General features: G+C 53.7%; 1 protein-coding gene across 2 annotated transcripts in view; it reads right to left on the bottom strand.

The window, feature by feature from the left end:
• Ass1 (argininosuccinate synthase 1) overlaps nucleotides 1–13,964 on the bottom strand; it is a 49,655-nt gene extending 35,691 nt beyond the window's left edge. Inside the window, exons 1-5 of one of the 2 annotated variants that reach the window (XM_087649665.1) lie at nucleotides 13,886–13,964; nucleotides 9,327–9,388; nucleotides 7,160–7,269; nucleotides 5,467–5,535; nucleotides 4,218–4,406 (exon numbers count right to left, since the gene is read on the bottom strand). In XM_087649665.1, the coding sequence (XP_087505791.1) occupies nucleotides 4,218–4,406; nucleotides 5,467–5,535; nucleotides 7,160–7,264 (363 nt within the window). In that variant the 5' untranslated portion in view covers nucleotides 7,265–7,269; nucleotides 9,327–9,388; nucleotides 13,886–13,964. 2 annotated transcript variants of the gene reach the window in all.
• Nucleotides 13,965–14,170: the final 206 nt, after the last annotated feature.

Here is a 14,170-nt window from a genome sequence, read left to right as displayed (position 1 = left end):
GGCAGCAGTGGGAATAACATGTTATTTTCCAGAGTCTTGTCAGGCGGTGCGGAAAGCCTGGTTCCAGCCCCTCCCCACAGAGCCTGGAGCTGTGGAAAGCCGCTATCAGCAAGCCTCTCGGACACGGGCCCAGAGTCATCCCCTCTATCAGTCCCCACACTGGGCACCTCCTATTCCTACCACGAGGGCAATCCCAGGGCCCAGTAGACCAGGGTCACGCAGGCACCATATCCATCCTGAGTGTGCCGTGAGCCCATTATCTTCATAAAAACTGCCCCCTGGGCTGGGGCTGGGTCATCCCCATCAAGGTGGGAACACTGAGGCTGAGAGAGCAGCGTTTTCTCCAGGATCCACATGCAACACCCCTTGGGAAGCCAGAACATTCTAGCATAAAGCCGACCCTTAGATTTTTTTTTTTTCTGTGCATGGCCAAGTGCTACCTGGCCTGGCCACTCTTTCCCCACGGCTTCAAGTTTCGCCAACACAAAAGGCAGCCTGTGCCTCCTGAGCCAGGCCCAACTGGGCTGGTGTCTGCTGACCCAGACACGGCAGGGGGATGGACACCCATCTGTTCAGAAGCTGAGAGCTTGGAAAAGCTGGACAGACAGGCTTTCTTGATTCAAAGTCTGTCCTATGCAAGAGCCTAGGGCCCTTCGTTCCCTTTATCGACCCTGCGAGGGATCCCAGTGCTGGGGCAGCTCCTAGTAGCATGCCCGAGTGGGGGATGGGGAGACGGACAGTGTCGAGTCACACGCATGTCTGCATACTGGTGCATGTGCGCATGGCGTGTACCTTGGTGAGTGCCCATGGGAATGGGAGGGTAGGGAAGCGGGGGTGCCTCCCATCTGCCCTGGGATAACCCTGCAGATGGTGCCATTTACGAAAATACCCCTGCACCCCCAGAGTCTTGGGCTCACATTTCCAGGCTTTCTTTCAAATCTAGAGGCTGCAGAAGCGTGCCCTGCCCATCTCTCTGGGCGGGCTAGGGTTCCACTCACAGTGGAGCAACCAAGGATAAGAAAGATGCCTTTGTAAATGATGCTCCCTGGGTTGGACTGCTTGCTGGAAGGAGAGCTGCCTTGCCCTGGGCCCTTGCACAGGCTGTGCCTTCAGCCTGGGCTACACTGCCTTTCGGTGTCATTGGCTAACTCTTACTCTTCCTCCACGACGTTCGTTCGACACCACCTCCCAGCACCCCTGCTGGCTCAGTGTCTAGTCCCACAGCGCCTCCATCTGGCTGCCCTATGGCCTGGCCTACAAGAGAGAGGGTGAACACAAAACCTGTGTTGGGGCTGGGAGACGGCTCCGCAGTTAAGAGCACTGGCTGCTCTTGCAGAAGACATGGATTCTTCTGCACCCACATGGTGGCTCACAACTACCTGTAACCCCAGTTTCAAGGGATCCAATGCCTTCTTCTGACCTCTGTGGGCTAATCCACACGTGTAGTACACAGGGCACCCATCATCCAGGGACACATACAAACACATTACATAAATAAGCAAGTAAATAAATAAATTAACAGATGGATAATATTGTGAAGACTCCTAGTGGGGCAAAGCTAAGGCAGAGGGCTGGGTGGCAAGTTCAAGACCAGTCTGGGGCACACAGTGAGACCACCCAAACAAGGGGCCTGGGCAAGCCTTTAAATTCAGGAGACAGGCAGGAACATCTGAGCTGAAGGCCAGGCTGGTCTACATAGCAAGTTCTGGGCTACAACAACGACCCCAGGTCATGGCTCCCAGGCCATCCAGGTCAAGACAGCTATAGGCATATCACTAACCTGCCACAAAAGCCACAGCCCCTCCAGCCTGGCTCTGCCACACGGTCACCCTCTCCACTGTCTCTTGGGACAACTGCATTCTGACATGTACAGTGACCAGTGTGTGCTCCAGACAGTCAGAAACACTGCATCCCAGGGCCTCTCCAGGTCTCCTCTCATTCCCCAGTATTTAGACACTGCCTCCAGAGGCCGTGGGCTGGGGAAAGAGGTGGGTGTGTCACTGGGAGCCATGTACATGTGGAAACAGGCAGAGGAGTATCCTTGTGGACACCCAGACCAGGGAGAGCAGAGCCAAAGCGGCACTGGCTCCTGGCGGTCTCACTAGTCTTCTTGCTGCTGGTCTCAAGGGCTCTGAGATGTTTCAAGTTGCACCCTCTCCTCTATAAACAGTGGGGATACTGCCAGGCTCAATCAAAGAAGCTGTGAGACCCATGTGGAAAATTCTAGAGCCCTGTAAAACCCGCTATGGGGAGCTCAAGCCCTGGGTTGCTGTCCCAATGCCCATACACTTCCTCAAACCCAAGTCTCTAGTGCCCTCTGGTGGCCACATGCATGTAGCACGGCAAGTGGCCTCTCTCCCGCAGTTCGCTGGCCTGTCTGTGGCTGGCTGGGTTCTGCCCTCACTCAAGACAGAACCAAAAAGAAATATAGCCCTTTGTTCTACTCAGTTGATTCCCATGGGATGGACCTTCAGAGTCCTGGCCCTGGCTTTGGCCAGCATGCCAGCTCGGTTTACTTGGGAAGATGCGGTGGCTTTATTCTGCTGACCCTTGTTCTCAGCGACCTTTGCCCGTCCTCAAACATCTCTCCCAAATGGTTCAGGAGCTGGGTGTTATTTTCACTCTCACTTACAGCTGTGGACAGTGGGGACACTGGGGACACTGTGGCATGCTAGCTGAGCTGAGTATGCAGCCCTGAGCCTTGGGTCTGATCTCCCACCATTGCTGCCATGGCTGTCTTAGGGAAGGTAGTACATGCTGTCCCTACATCCTGCAACATCCACCCTTCTGCATTTGGTCCCCTCGCATGCAGCTGAGCAGACAGGGTACCAGTGAAAACCAGGAGCCTCTGGGGTGTGAAGATAGCTGACCAGTTTCCTCCATTTCATGGCTACTACTCAGGAGAGTTGTGTCCCCAAACTGGGCCCAGACCCTGCTGTCTCCCATAACTACTCCATGTCCTCAGATGGGCCATTTGTTGTCACGGCCTCTTGCCTGAGGGGCATACTGTCCACTGATTCTGCAATATGTCTACCTGTGTTCATCCCCAGAGTGCAGACATCATGAAGACAGGGCAGTCTTCCTCCTGTCCCCTGCTCCAAGGCTCCTGAACCCTGCCTAAAGCAGCCTTATGAGCCCTGCCTTATCAGGTGCAGTCTCTCGGGCTTCCCAAGAGCAGGCGACAGACCTGAAGGTCAACTATGTCTGTGGCCACAAGCCAGCTGAATCCAAGACAATGAAGGCATGTTGAAGCTCTCACAAACACCCAGGGCCATCCTGGTTGCTGGCTATCTCTGGGGCCGCCCTCAGGTGAGCTCTCCTAGGTCAGCCTCAGCTGCATGTCTCCTGTACCCACATCATCACCAGCCCCGTGTCAGCAAGGTGTCACGGCACCCACTAAGCTTGAGAGCTCACTCTTAGGAGTCATCAATGCTGTTAGGAGCCCTGCCAACCCCACGGGGTTCTCTTCAGCCTGTGCTGCACAGGGGAAAAGGTGACCCTCAGGCGCCCTGCCAGGTGTGGTGGTATATCCCTTTAGTCCTAGAACTGGAGAGTCAGAGTCAGGGAAATCTCTGTGAGTTTCAGGCCAGTCTGGTCTACGTAGAGAATTCCAGGACAGTCATGGCTACATAGAGAGAGAGACCCTGTCTTTAAAAAAAAAAAAAAAAAAAAAAGCTAAGTCTAATCCCCAGATCTCTGAATATGACTTTGTTTGGTCTTCACAGAGGGATCTGGGTTTCAGAGAGGCCATTAAGGTATCTAGTATCTGAAAAGGTAACTTTCAAGGAAAACATAAGAACAGACATCACGAAGAGACTGGAGCACCACTAAGGCCTCTACAAGCAAAGGAATGAGTCCCTGGGGCTGCTGGGAGGGCAGATTCAAACACAGTCCTCTGGGCCTTTGGAAGGAGCAGGTTACACTTAGAGCCTTCAGAACCCACCCTGCTCTCCAACCCTTCTTAGCTTTCTATTGTAGTCCATGGTGACATATGCTGTGACTTTATCTGGGGCTGATGCGTGTCTAACCTTGTGATAGGTCTACCAAGCAGGTGGCAAGGCTTCCATTGGGAGCCCAAGCACAGACAACTCAGCAGGTAGGTGGAAGGGACCACCATTGTTGTTCAGGCAGCCCAGCCTGGGATCCTCTGGGATCCTCAGCAGCTTGCTTTCCCTTCCCTCCTTCTAGTCACCACATCCCCCAACCCCCAGCCTTACCTTCCCCGTGGCGCCGTGAGACACATACTTGGCCCCTTCGCGCTGGGCAATTTCCACTTGTTTGCGAGCTATGCAAGGCCTGGCGAGAGAGGTGCCTAGGAGATAGCGGTCCTCATAGAGTGCACTGGACTGGACAGCAGGCCAGATGAACTCTTCCACAAACTCCTTGCTTACATCCTCAATGAACACCTAAGTGGAGAACAGCTATGAGAGGGAGTCTAGCAAGGATTGGGGTTCTAAGGGAACACAGGGAGCCCTTAGCTATACCAATAGTCATGTGAGATCGGAGCAGACTATACCTGCCTTTCCTTCTGCCCTGTAGTACACATCACTCGTTAATTCCAGCCAACTACACTGTTACTCTCCTTCTGCACTCATGGCAGACATTACTAATCAATCCCAGTAAACCATTTAGCATCCTTCCCAACAGGATGAACCTCTGGTGTCCCCTAAAATCTCAAACAGAAGCTATTGTCCAGGGGTGAGCTTCCCTAGAAGGAATTTGGCAATAACTACAGATATCATTGTCACATTGCTAGATTCCGTGATGGGAAAGAGCTTGGGACTTAAATAAAGCCAGGGACTTTGTTTCCAGCTTGATTTCCAGTGCCCACATGGTGGCTCACGACCATCTGTAACTGCAGTTCTAGGGGATCTAACACCTTCTTCTGATGTCTTCAGGCACCAGATACACAACAGCATACAGACATACATGCACCCATACAAACAGTACAATTTAAACTACATAAAATACTGCATCATGCCCTCCGTGCTATTTGCTGTTTTTGCTGAGGCTGCTTTCACAGGCAACACAAAAGTTACGAGGGGGTGAGGGGGTTGGAGAGACAGTTCAGTGACTAAGAGCACTGACTGCTCTTCCAAAGGTCCTGAGTTCAAATCCAGCAACCGCATGGTGGCTCACAGTCATCCATAATGGGATCTAATACCCTCTTCTGGTGTGTCTGAAGACAGATGGGTAGGTAGTAGGTAAGTAGATGGATGGATGGTAGGTGGGTAGTTAGTAGGTAAGTAGATGGATGGATGGGTAGGTGGGTAGTTAGTAGGTAGGTAGATGGATGGATGGATGGGCGAGTAGACAGGCAGATGAATAGATGCTGGGTGCTACTCATTTATCTGAAAGCAGCGCATTTGATCCTGCCCTCCTGGGGGGAACACAGGGGACAGGAGCTCTGATGCCCGTCCTGTCACAGCCCTACCTTCAGCCCAAGCTACACCTCTCACACCTTACCTTTTTGGCCCCAAGCTTCAGTGCCTTCTTCCTGGCTTCCTCAAAGTCTTCCTTCTGGCCAATGTTGGCCTATGGAGCAGAAACAGAGGCCAGTAAGCCCAGGGCAGAGAGGGTGCGGGAAGATAGTGAGGTGCCTGGGTGAACCGGGCCAGCCACCACCCACACCCAGCCTCCCTCAGTCATCACAGAAGTGGTGCCTGAGGTTGGTGAAATGGCAGAAGGAAGGAAAGGGGCTGCAGGACAACTTGAGACGCTGGGCCCACGCAGCCTCTCATACTTGGCACTGCATGGCTGGGAGTGCATGACATGGGTTTCCCTGACAGAGCTGCTTCTGGCATCCAGGTGGTTGGGACACAGATGCATGTTGTAATTGACCACAGGTCTGAGGCTTTCCCTGAGCCCATGCAGTATCTGCCCTGGCCACAGGAAGGGACCAGCTTATCCAAGCATCCCGGTGGGCAGCAGGCATGAGCTCAGAGGTGCTAAACCTAGTCTGTCTGTGGACTCTGGCTTATTAGCCAGGTCCAATGCACAGGCTCTGCACTCCTGGTCCTGCATCTTCCCAAAGCTCTCTATAAGTTCCTGTCTGAGATTGCCCAGCTTTCAATCTGCCAGGGACTATGGTGCTAAGACAGACAGACAGACAAACAGACAGACAGACAGACAGACAGACACACACACACACACACACACACACACACACACACACACACTCACCAGGTGAATTTGAGCAAAGGGAATTCCATCCCTTCCGCTTCCCCTCCCAGTCCCTTGTAGCAGGTAACAGGGTCAGCTGACCATACACAGAGACCCCTCCTGGCCCAAGGCCAACATCACTATCCAAAGCAACAGACTCATTTCCTCAGACATTCTCCCCTGGGATGGTGGGAGCTCATTATGCCCTCCCTTCCCCCTCTGTACCCCAGGTGCAGCCACAGAGAGGAATGCCTAGAAGGTCTGACTCCAGCCAATGGGACGAGCCTTGGGCTCCACAACCAGCCACTGAGCCTGAGACAGCTGGGTTTCATCTTGCTGGGTATGAAAAGGTCAAGAATGAAGCCAAGTGGAGGCCAAGCAAGGCAGGTTCCGGGATCCAGCCATCCCTGAAGACTTCCGGCTCCTGGACCTTTGCTGTGAGAGCCAAGAACTGACTTTTGGTTTTGGCTTTGTTCTGTTGCCTTCAGCGATGCTAGGTTGGGGTTTCTAAATCCCAGGCCTGACTACCACATCACAACTATGGATTCCGAGACAGTACGTGCAGCCGACTACATTGGGGATGTCTGCACTAGACGCTGGATGGGGAGGTGGCACCAAGCACGGTCTCTCTCTGATGACTTATTTGCCATGCTAGAACTAAAGGCTTGCTTGGAGGGAGTCTGTGTGGAGAGGCTTGGACTAGGTGCCTTCGAAGCCCAGGGACCTCCTCTAGGCAGAACAGTGGCAAGCCTAAGGCACGTCTGCTAGCCTCCACCCATATGGCCTTCCTGACAGCCAGCCCTTTCTGGTCAAAAAATGGAGGCAGCTCATCAAGCAAGGGAGAGGCCATTTCCCATCTGGCTCAGGCAGGTTGTAGAGAAAACAAAGAGCAATGGCTTGGTAGAGGATGATGTCGTGTGGGCAGTGGGGGGAAGCAACGGGGAGGGGGAGGCTGGAAGGGCCGAGGGACCCACAGGCAGGGAGGGCACCTCCTCACCAGGTAGGCGATGACATCATAGCCTTGTTCCTTCAGCCACACGAGGATGCAGGAGGTGTCCAGACCACCACTGTAGGCCAGAACCACAGAGCCCTTGCTGGACATCTTGTCTGGAGAGAGCAAGAAGGATATATGTATAATGTAGGTCAACTCTGCTCAGTCCCTCCTGGCTCTGGCCCCTCTCAGGAGGCCTTGGAGAGCCTTATCCCTTGAACAATAAACAACTGGGATGCCGGGAACAGAACGTTCACCTTCCCACATGCACCCCTCCTGGGGAACCCTGACCTGACTGCTCTGCACGTGTCCCACATGGGATCCAAGAATGCTGGGTTGGGAGTTGGGGCCAGCAATAAGAAGGCAGATCATGGAGCCAGACCCTACCAGCTAAAGTGAGCCTTTGAGGCTGAGCACCAGACCAAGGCGGCCGGACCTGGGCAGTGCCTGAGGGATATGTATAGTGGGAGGCTGGGAAGGGGCCTGGGTTAGAGCAGCAGGCAGCTGACAGGCAGCCCCCTTGAAAACTGTTCCTTGCCAAAGCAAAATGTTCTGGGCAAGGCTACAAGAGCCTTCTGTCTATCACCCTGAGCCTCCACAAGGACCCCGGAAGTAGGCAGTGAGGCTTCAGGGTGGTCAGGGGGTCAAGGTCACAGAACAAGCAGCTTAGGTCATAGCGCCAGGCCTGGCTTTGTTACTTGGCTCCTTGTCCAGCAAGTGTCGCTGCCACCACCTCCGGCCTTCTGGTGGACAGGAAGCCATGGAGAGGACACTTGGTCCCAGGCTCCTCTCCCTTCTGCACTCACTGGAATTTGAGGTGCCCTGTCACACTCTGTGTTCTAGGGGTAGTAACTCTGAGGGGTCTGAGAGACACCCCCTGCCACCAGTATCTGTCAATTCAGCTCTATAAGGGCTTAAAGACAGATTTGCTCGAGTCCAGGTGGAGAAACTGGCCCAGAGAGAGGATGGAGGTGGGCAGAATGCCTCTCTGTAGCCTGAAGTATTTCCCAGCAGCCCCCATAGGCTACCACAATGCAACCCGTCTTTCAACTCACAGAACCTTCCAGAAAGGTACTGGGATTGTCTTGTCTCTTTTGCTACGGAAGCTATTTCTTCTGCCCAGAAGGCTCCCTGAGAGCCCTGGGGGTGCCTTCCAGCATGTCCTGCATGTGACCCTGAGAGTAGGTGCTTTATAGAGTCAGCCACCATTATAGACCCTAAAGAGGAAGCTCAGGGTCAGCAGCTCAGCCACCACCCAGGTAATTATAATGCAGACAGGCTGGAGAGATGGCTCAGCGGTTAAGAGCACTGACTGCTCTTCCAGAGGTCCTGAGTTCAAATCCCAGCAACCACATGGTGGCTCACAACCATCTGTAATGGGATCTGATGCCCTCTTCTGGTGTGTCTGAAGACAGTGTACTCATATAAATAAAATAAACAAATTTTTAAAAGAAAATAATGTCAGTAGGCATCAGGGCCAGATACAGACCCAGGTCTCAGTAATTCAGTTTCTACTAGAACAGTAGTTCTCAACCAGGGGTTGCATATCAGATATTTATATCACTATTCATAACAGTAGCAACATTACAGTTATGAAGTATCAACAAAAACAACTTTATGGTTGGGGGTCACTACACCAGGAGGAACTGGGTCCTTATTAGAAGTCACTGGGAAGGACAATGGCTCTCTGCAAACCTAGGGAGTGCATCAGGGCTCATCTGGTTGCTGTCACTACCATGAAGCTGGCTGAGTACTGTTCCTTGGGCCACAGTGGCTTTCCCAGGCCACTGAGTACTAAGCTGCAGGGTTAAGTTAGGCACAGCTGCAGGTAGACTTGGGAGCTGGAGCAAAGAGGCGTAGTTCTCCAAACATTCCCTAAGACCCACTCTCTAGTCAGCCCCAGGATGTCTCTGGCAGGCTTTGCTGCCCTTTGGACTTAAAGAGCAAACACCTCAGGAACAATACCATTGGTGTACCGGTTGATACTCCTGCAACAGACAGCAACTGCCTGCCCAACCTCAGCCAGCTGCCCTGGACCTGGGCTACCAGGTGACTCAGCAGGCTCTGACCCTGAAGCCAGATGATGGTGCCCATGGCAACTGCAGCTAGGCAACTGGCCATGGATAATGGAGGGAGGGAAGGAGAAGGGAGGTAGAACCGAAGTGGAAAATACCTTGGATTGTAGCTACAGGTCCCTGGAGTCCGTAGTCTGTCTTCCTGGCCGGGTGAACCACTCTATAAAAGTGAATGTGATATTGAGACCCCTGTGGCCACTCGATGCTGTGAGAGGCTTGTCAAGAGACATGGAGACCTTGTGGTGGTGTGGAGGATGGAATCTGTGTCTGTTAAGCACGCACTCTACCACTGGGCTGCACCCCAGCCCCTAGCTGTGTGCATGCAAATCATCTTGTTTGTCAAGTTTTGTATGCGTTACTGGGGAAGCCATCCTCATACTCCAGACAATAAGCACTCGAGATGAAGAGGTAATTCGGTAGGTAAAGTGCCTGCTGAGACCTGGGTTCGGATCCCTGGCAACCATTTTAAAAGCTGGGTGTGCTGGTGTAATCCCAGAGGCAGAGACAGTCAGCCCCGAAACTCACTAGCCAGCAATTCTAGCCAAATCTGTAAGCTCTGGATTCAGTGGAAGACCATGTGTCAAAAAGCAAGGTTGAGAAAAGGCTGGGGAGATGACTTCATAGTTAAGAGCCCTGGCTGCTCTTGCAGAGGACCTGGGTTTGATTTTTCAGCACCTACATGGAGCCGCACACAAGTCGGTAACTCCAGTTCTGGAGGATTTAGCGCCCTCTTCTGGCCTCTGTGAGTACTGCACTCATGCAGCACTCAGCCACACCCCACCCATAACGCAAGAACTAAAGAGGAAGAGGGGAAAAAATTAGAGTGATTGAGGAAGACACCAGTGTTGACCTCTGTCCCTACCACCAGATATAAAACAAAAGATATTAAATCTGTACATTGTATATCGAACCCTTTTGTTAGGCATTTGCCCCAATTTAGACAGAATTGAGGCTCAGGTTAAGAGACTTACTGGGGCCTTAATAGGCTGGGAAGTAGCCAGACCCCCAAACCCACATCAACTGGGTTGTGCATGTCCTATTGATCTCTGACTGGACACCCCTCTAGAGGTGCCAGAGGGACGAGCTAGGCAAAGGGTGGTAAGGGGGCTCTCAGACATCTTAGGGCATCCGGGGAATGGAGGCTGCCTGCAGATTCACCCAGCTCTTAACGGTCACTTCTTCCTCCCAGTCTGTTCCAAAGACACCCAGAGCCATGAGGGTGAGAGGGAGGTAGGGCTCCACAGACAGGTCAAGCACCTGCATGACCTGTGCGGCCTACCCGGCCTCAGTGGTTTCAGGGAGCCTTTCCTCCTTTCAGGCACACGATCCACTGAATTCTAATCTGTTCCCGCTCCCAGGAGCAGCACGGGGTAGGGCCCATCTCCCATTGCACATAGTAGGCACTCTACACTCCAACGAAGGTGCTACTCTTCGGAGGTCAGCTCCTGACTAGCATGTCCTGACGTGTGGGCTGCTATGGCCACCTCCACCTGCCAGGCTGTGTGGGTTTGGGCTCTGGGAGCCTCAGCCGGGGCTGCGCACGTAGTGTGAAGGGATGTGTCCAGCAAGGACCCCGTGCCTAGAAGCACACATGCAGGCTTGCAATGTGTGTACCTGCACTTGTGTGCTTTTTCGTACCCCTAAGTCTGGGTCTCTGAGTAAGTGTCTCTGTGTACCTGTGGCGTGCACCCGAGTGTGTGCATACGCGAATGCTCACACACATACACACATTCCTGACTAGAAATTGGTAAGGATGCTGGGCTTGAAGCCATAGCCTGTGAGCTGGGCACATAAATATCATCTTGGGTCTCAATCTGAATCGGTGTCAGAAGCAGTCTGTCCCCGAGGATAACATGCATGTGACTCTTGCACCCGCTCTTGTCACGTTAGCCACACAAGCTTTGGTGGGGCTGGACTGAGAGGTATATCCTGGGCACTGGCCTGTTGGCTCTGGCTGATGCCACAGAGAGTGCCACCTACCTTGCTCACTAACACGAGCCTAGGCTGATACAGACTGCCCTCCACTCCTTGGTTCTTAGTTTTGGCTCTTCCTGTCTTCATGACCAGACTACAGACAGCTACCTGGGCCATTCTGCCACCCCCGCTCTATCTGCTGCCATCATTACTCAATTCTAATTGGTTTGTCATTACTGTTCTTTTAAAACCCTGACTGAACCTAGCCCAGAAGATCCCTGAGATGACTCTAAGTTCCCCTCTGCAGCTTCATGTCTGATAAAGCTAGACTGCGATACCGATATGGCTCAGCAGGGGGCGCACCATCCTCCTGCCAGTTTATATTTGATAGACTTGCGTTTCTGACCTTCATGCCAGAAGGAAGCAGGCTGGGGAGCGTACACGGTTTTACTAATCTCTGGTGAGATACTCAAACCCTTATCTAGGATAGCGGTCCCAGAAGGGGTGAAGACACTTGAACCCATCCCTTTGACTCTCAGACTACTGAAACAATGTATCCCAAGGAATTAGAGTTCCCCAGGAATTTCTCAAGCTGGGGGAAGGAAGTGCTGAAGGGCTGGGGAAATTGAGAGAAGGAACCTTTCTCCCAAGAGGCCAGGCATGCTGGTCCACACCTTTCATCTCGGCACTTGGACAGCAGAGGCAGGGGAATCTCTGTGGGTTTGAGGCCAGCCTGGTTCCAGATCAGCCAGAGTCACATAGTGAGATATTGTCTCAAATAAATTAAGCAAACAAACCAAGAGCCGACAGTCACACAGTTCTGACCACTTAGCCAAGATAATGCTGGCCGGGCCACACCTTGAACAGGATTGCATTCTTGAGCAATTCCTGATGCCTCTTGACCTGTTAAAACCTAACCCTTGGGTCAGGCTGCCGGAGGTGGGCTTGGGGCCGTGTTCTTTGTTCTTCTTCCCAGTGTGGCTATACTGACTAGATCTCCTTCATCTGCCTTTTACTATTAACCGTCTCTTTAATTGGGCTATGGGAGAAGGCTGGCAGAGCACAGCTTTTCAGGGATAGCAGGGCCCGTGCTCTGATGCAAACAGCTCCAGTAACACTAGAAGAACACACCATTCATCAATGCTACCAACTGAGACTTGGGTGCCTGGCCATTTTCCAGGTCTAGGGAAGAACCAGCCTCAAAGAAGCAGGGAGCCAGGTCCTGGGGAATGAACTCTGCCCAAAGCCTTCAGTGAAAACCAATGCCTCAGACTCCGAGTTCGGCAAGACATCTCTTTCTAGGCGGCTGCCCACAATGAAGCCACTCACTCCAGGAGCTGTGTGTTCACAGCCCAGTGGAGGCATCCCGCTGACCCAGGGGCATCCGGGGTAAATGTGAGATGGGCTATGAGAAAATGCTGGTGCAGCAGGTGGGTGGCTGGGGCTTGGCTCCACCCCAAGGCTCCTGGAGTGTCTGGCTTCCGAAGCTCAGAGCTGGCAGGCAGTTGGGGTGGGGGGGCATGTTTAACCAAGGGCACTGAGAGTATAGGCTTCCTGTTCTGTCCTACTCCGTGCTTGGGGGAGATGGGTAGTGGACATTAGTCTCCCTTCATTTATGGAGTTCAAAGGCACTGGGTCAATTCCAGTCTCTACCCAGCCCAGCTCTTGATTCTCTCCGCTGCCTCCTTCCTTCTGAAGGCCTTGTCCCAGGAGAGCAGGGACCCTGTCTTTTCAGGTCTGCATCCCAGACTCAGTGAGGTCACTTGAGCAGACCCTTGGCCACAGCTCTCAAAACAGTACTGAACCCTTGGACAGCAAGTGTTGCGAGTCCAGGCACAAGGCTGGCAGCCCCAGAGCTGAGGGTGACGAGGGTGACGTCAGGCATCACCTGCCAGGTCACTGGCCAGGCAGAGGAGATGCAAGGGGAGGAATCAAAGGAAAGGTTTTCCTGCCCTAACCCTGGGGGAAAAGGGCAGGTCTGCTCCTGCCATTGCATTTGTAAATAGCCTGACAGACCCACTTTACAGAGGGGAATACTGAGAGTGCGGTTGGTTCTCCTGGAGAAGACTTCTCTTCCTGGAGAGGGGCCCAAGCCGTTAACAACCCAGAAATAGATATTTCCTGTGAAGGGGCTCCTCCCAAAAAGCCAGCCAGCCAGCAGGAAACCTGGCTAGGAGAAGCCCCACCCAGACTGAGCCTGGCACTGCACCCCACCGAGAAGGGAAACTGGTCAGCCTAGGGCCTGGGACCGGTAGGCAGGGTCCGCATATCCACCTTAGCAGGGCACTGTTAGACTCAGGAGAAAGCCACACGCCCAAGCCCCCAAGGGCAAAGAGGGACTGAATCTTTTGCTCACTTTGAGAAACAAGCCTGTACGTAGATCGGTGAGCCTGATCCAGGGAGAGGGAAGGAAGCCCCCAACCCTCTGGACTCTCCGGGGCTCTACTTAGAGTCTTCGCAGCACACAGGAATCGTGATCAAAGAAGGAAAATCTAGACGGGACCTCGATAGTCCACCTGCTCCCGAAACCCTGGGACCTGTGCGCCTCCATGGGTTCCTTAGGCAGGAGGAACGTGTGCGTCACAGCGTCCAGGACACCAGCCTCCTTCCTTCCACCAACTGCGCGGTTACTCGGGGGCCGCCCCGCGCCCACCCTCGGCAGCTGCTCGCTCCCTCTGCGATTCCTCGGAAGCGAGACCCTGGATAGAGAGTAGGGGAGCAAGAGGGGCCCGGAACTTCTTACCAGTGAGCCCAGGCGGCAGTGGCGAACAGCGGAGCAGGACCGGGAGAGGCGCGCATCCAGGGTTATAAGCACAGGGCCTGGGGGGCAGGAACCTGGGACACGTGGGAGCGGGCTGGAGAAAGGCCCCGCCCTCGGGCCCGGCCCCCGCTCCGAGCCTCTCAGAACTCGAGGCCACCTGCGGGTGGGCGTGGCCCGCCGCTCTCTCCTACTGGCCCTTCCCTCTTCCCTTGGCGTCAGCACAACCTCCCGGGGGCGCACGGGCGTGGGCGCTTGCAGTTTAGGTCC

This window comes from Rattus norvegicus, chromosome 3, assembly GCF_021556685.1.
Source record: "Rattus norvegicus strain SHRSP/BbbUtx chromosome 3, alternate assembly SHRSP_T2T, whole genome shotgun sequence".
NCBI lineage: Eukaryota > Metazoa > Chordata > Mammalia > Rodentia > Muridae > Rattus > Rattus norvegicus.
Note: the sequence above shows the minus strand (reverse complement) of the source record. Positions and strands in the feature narration are given on the sequence as shown.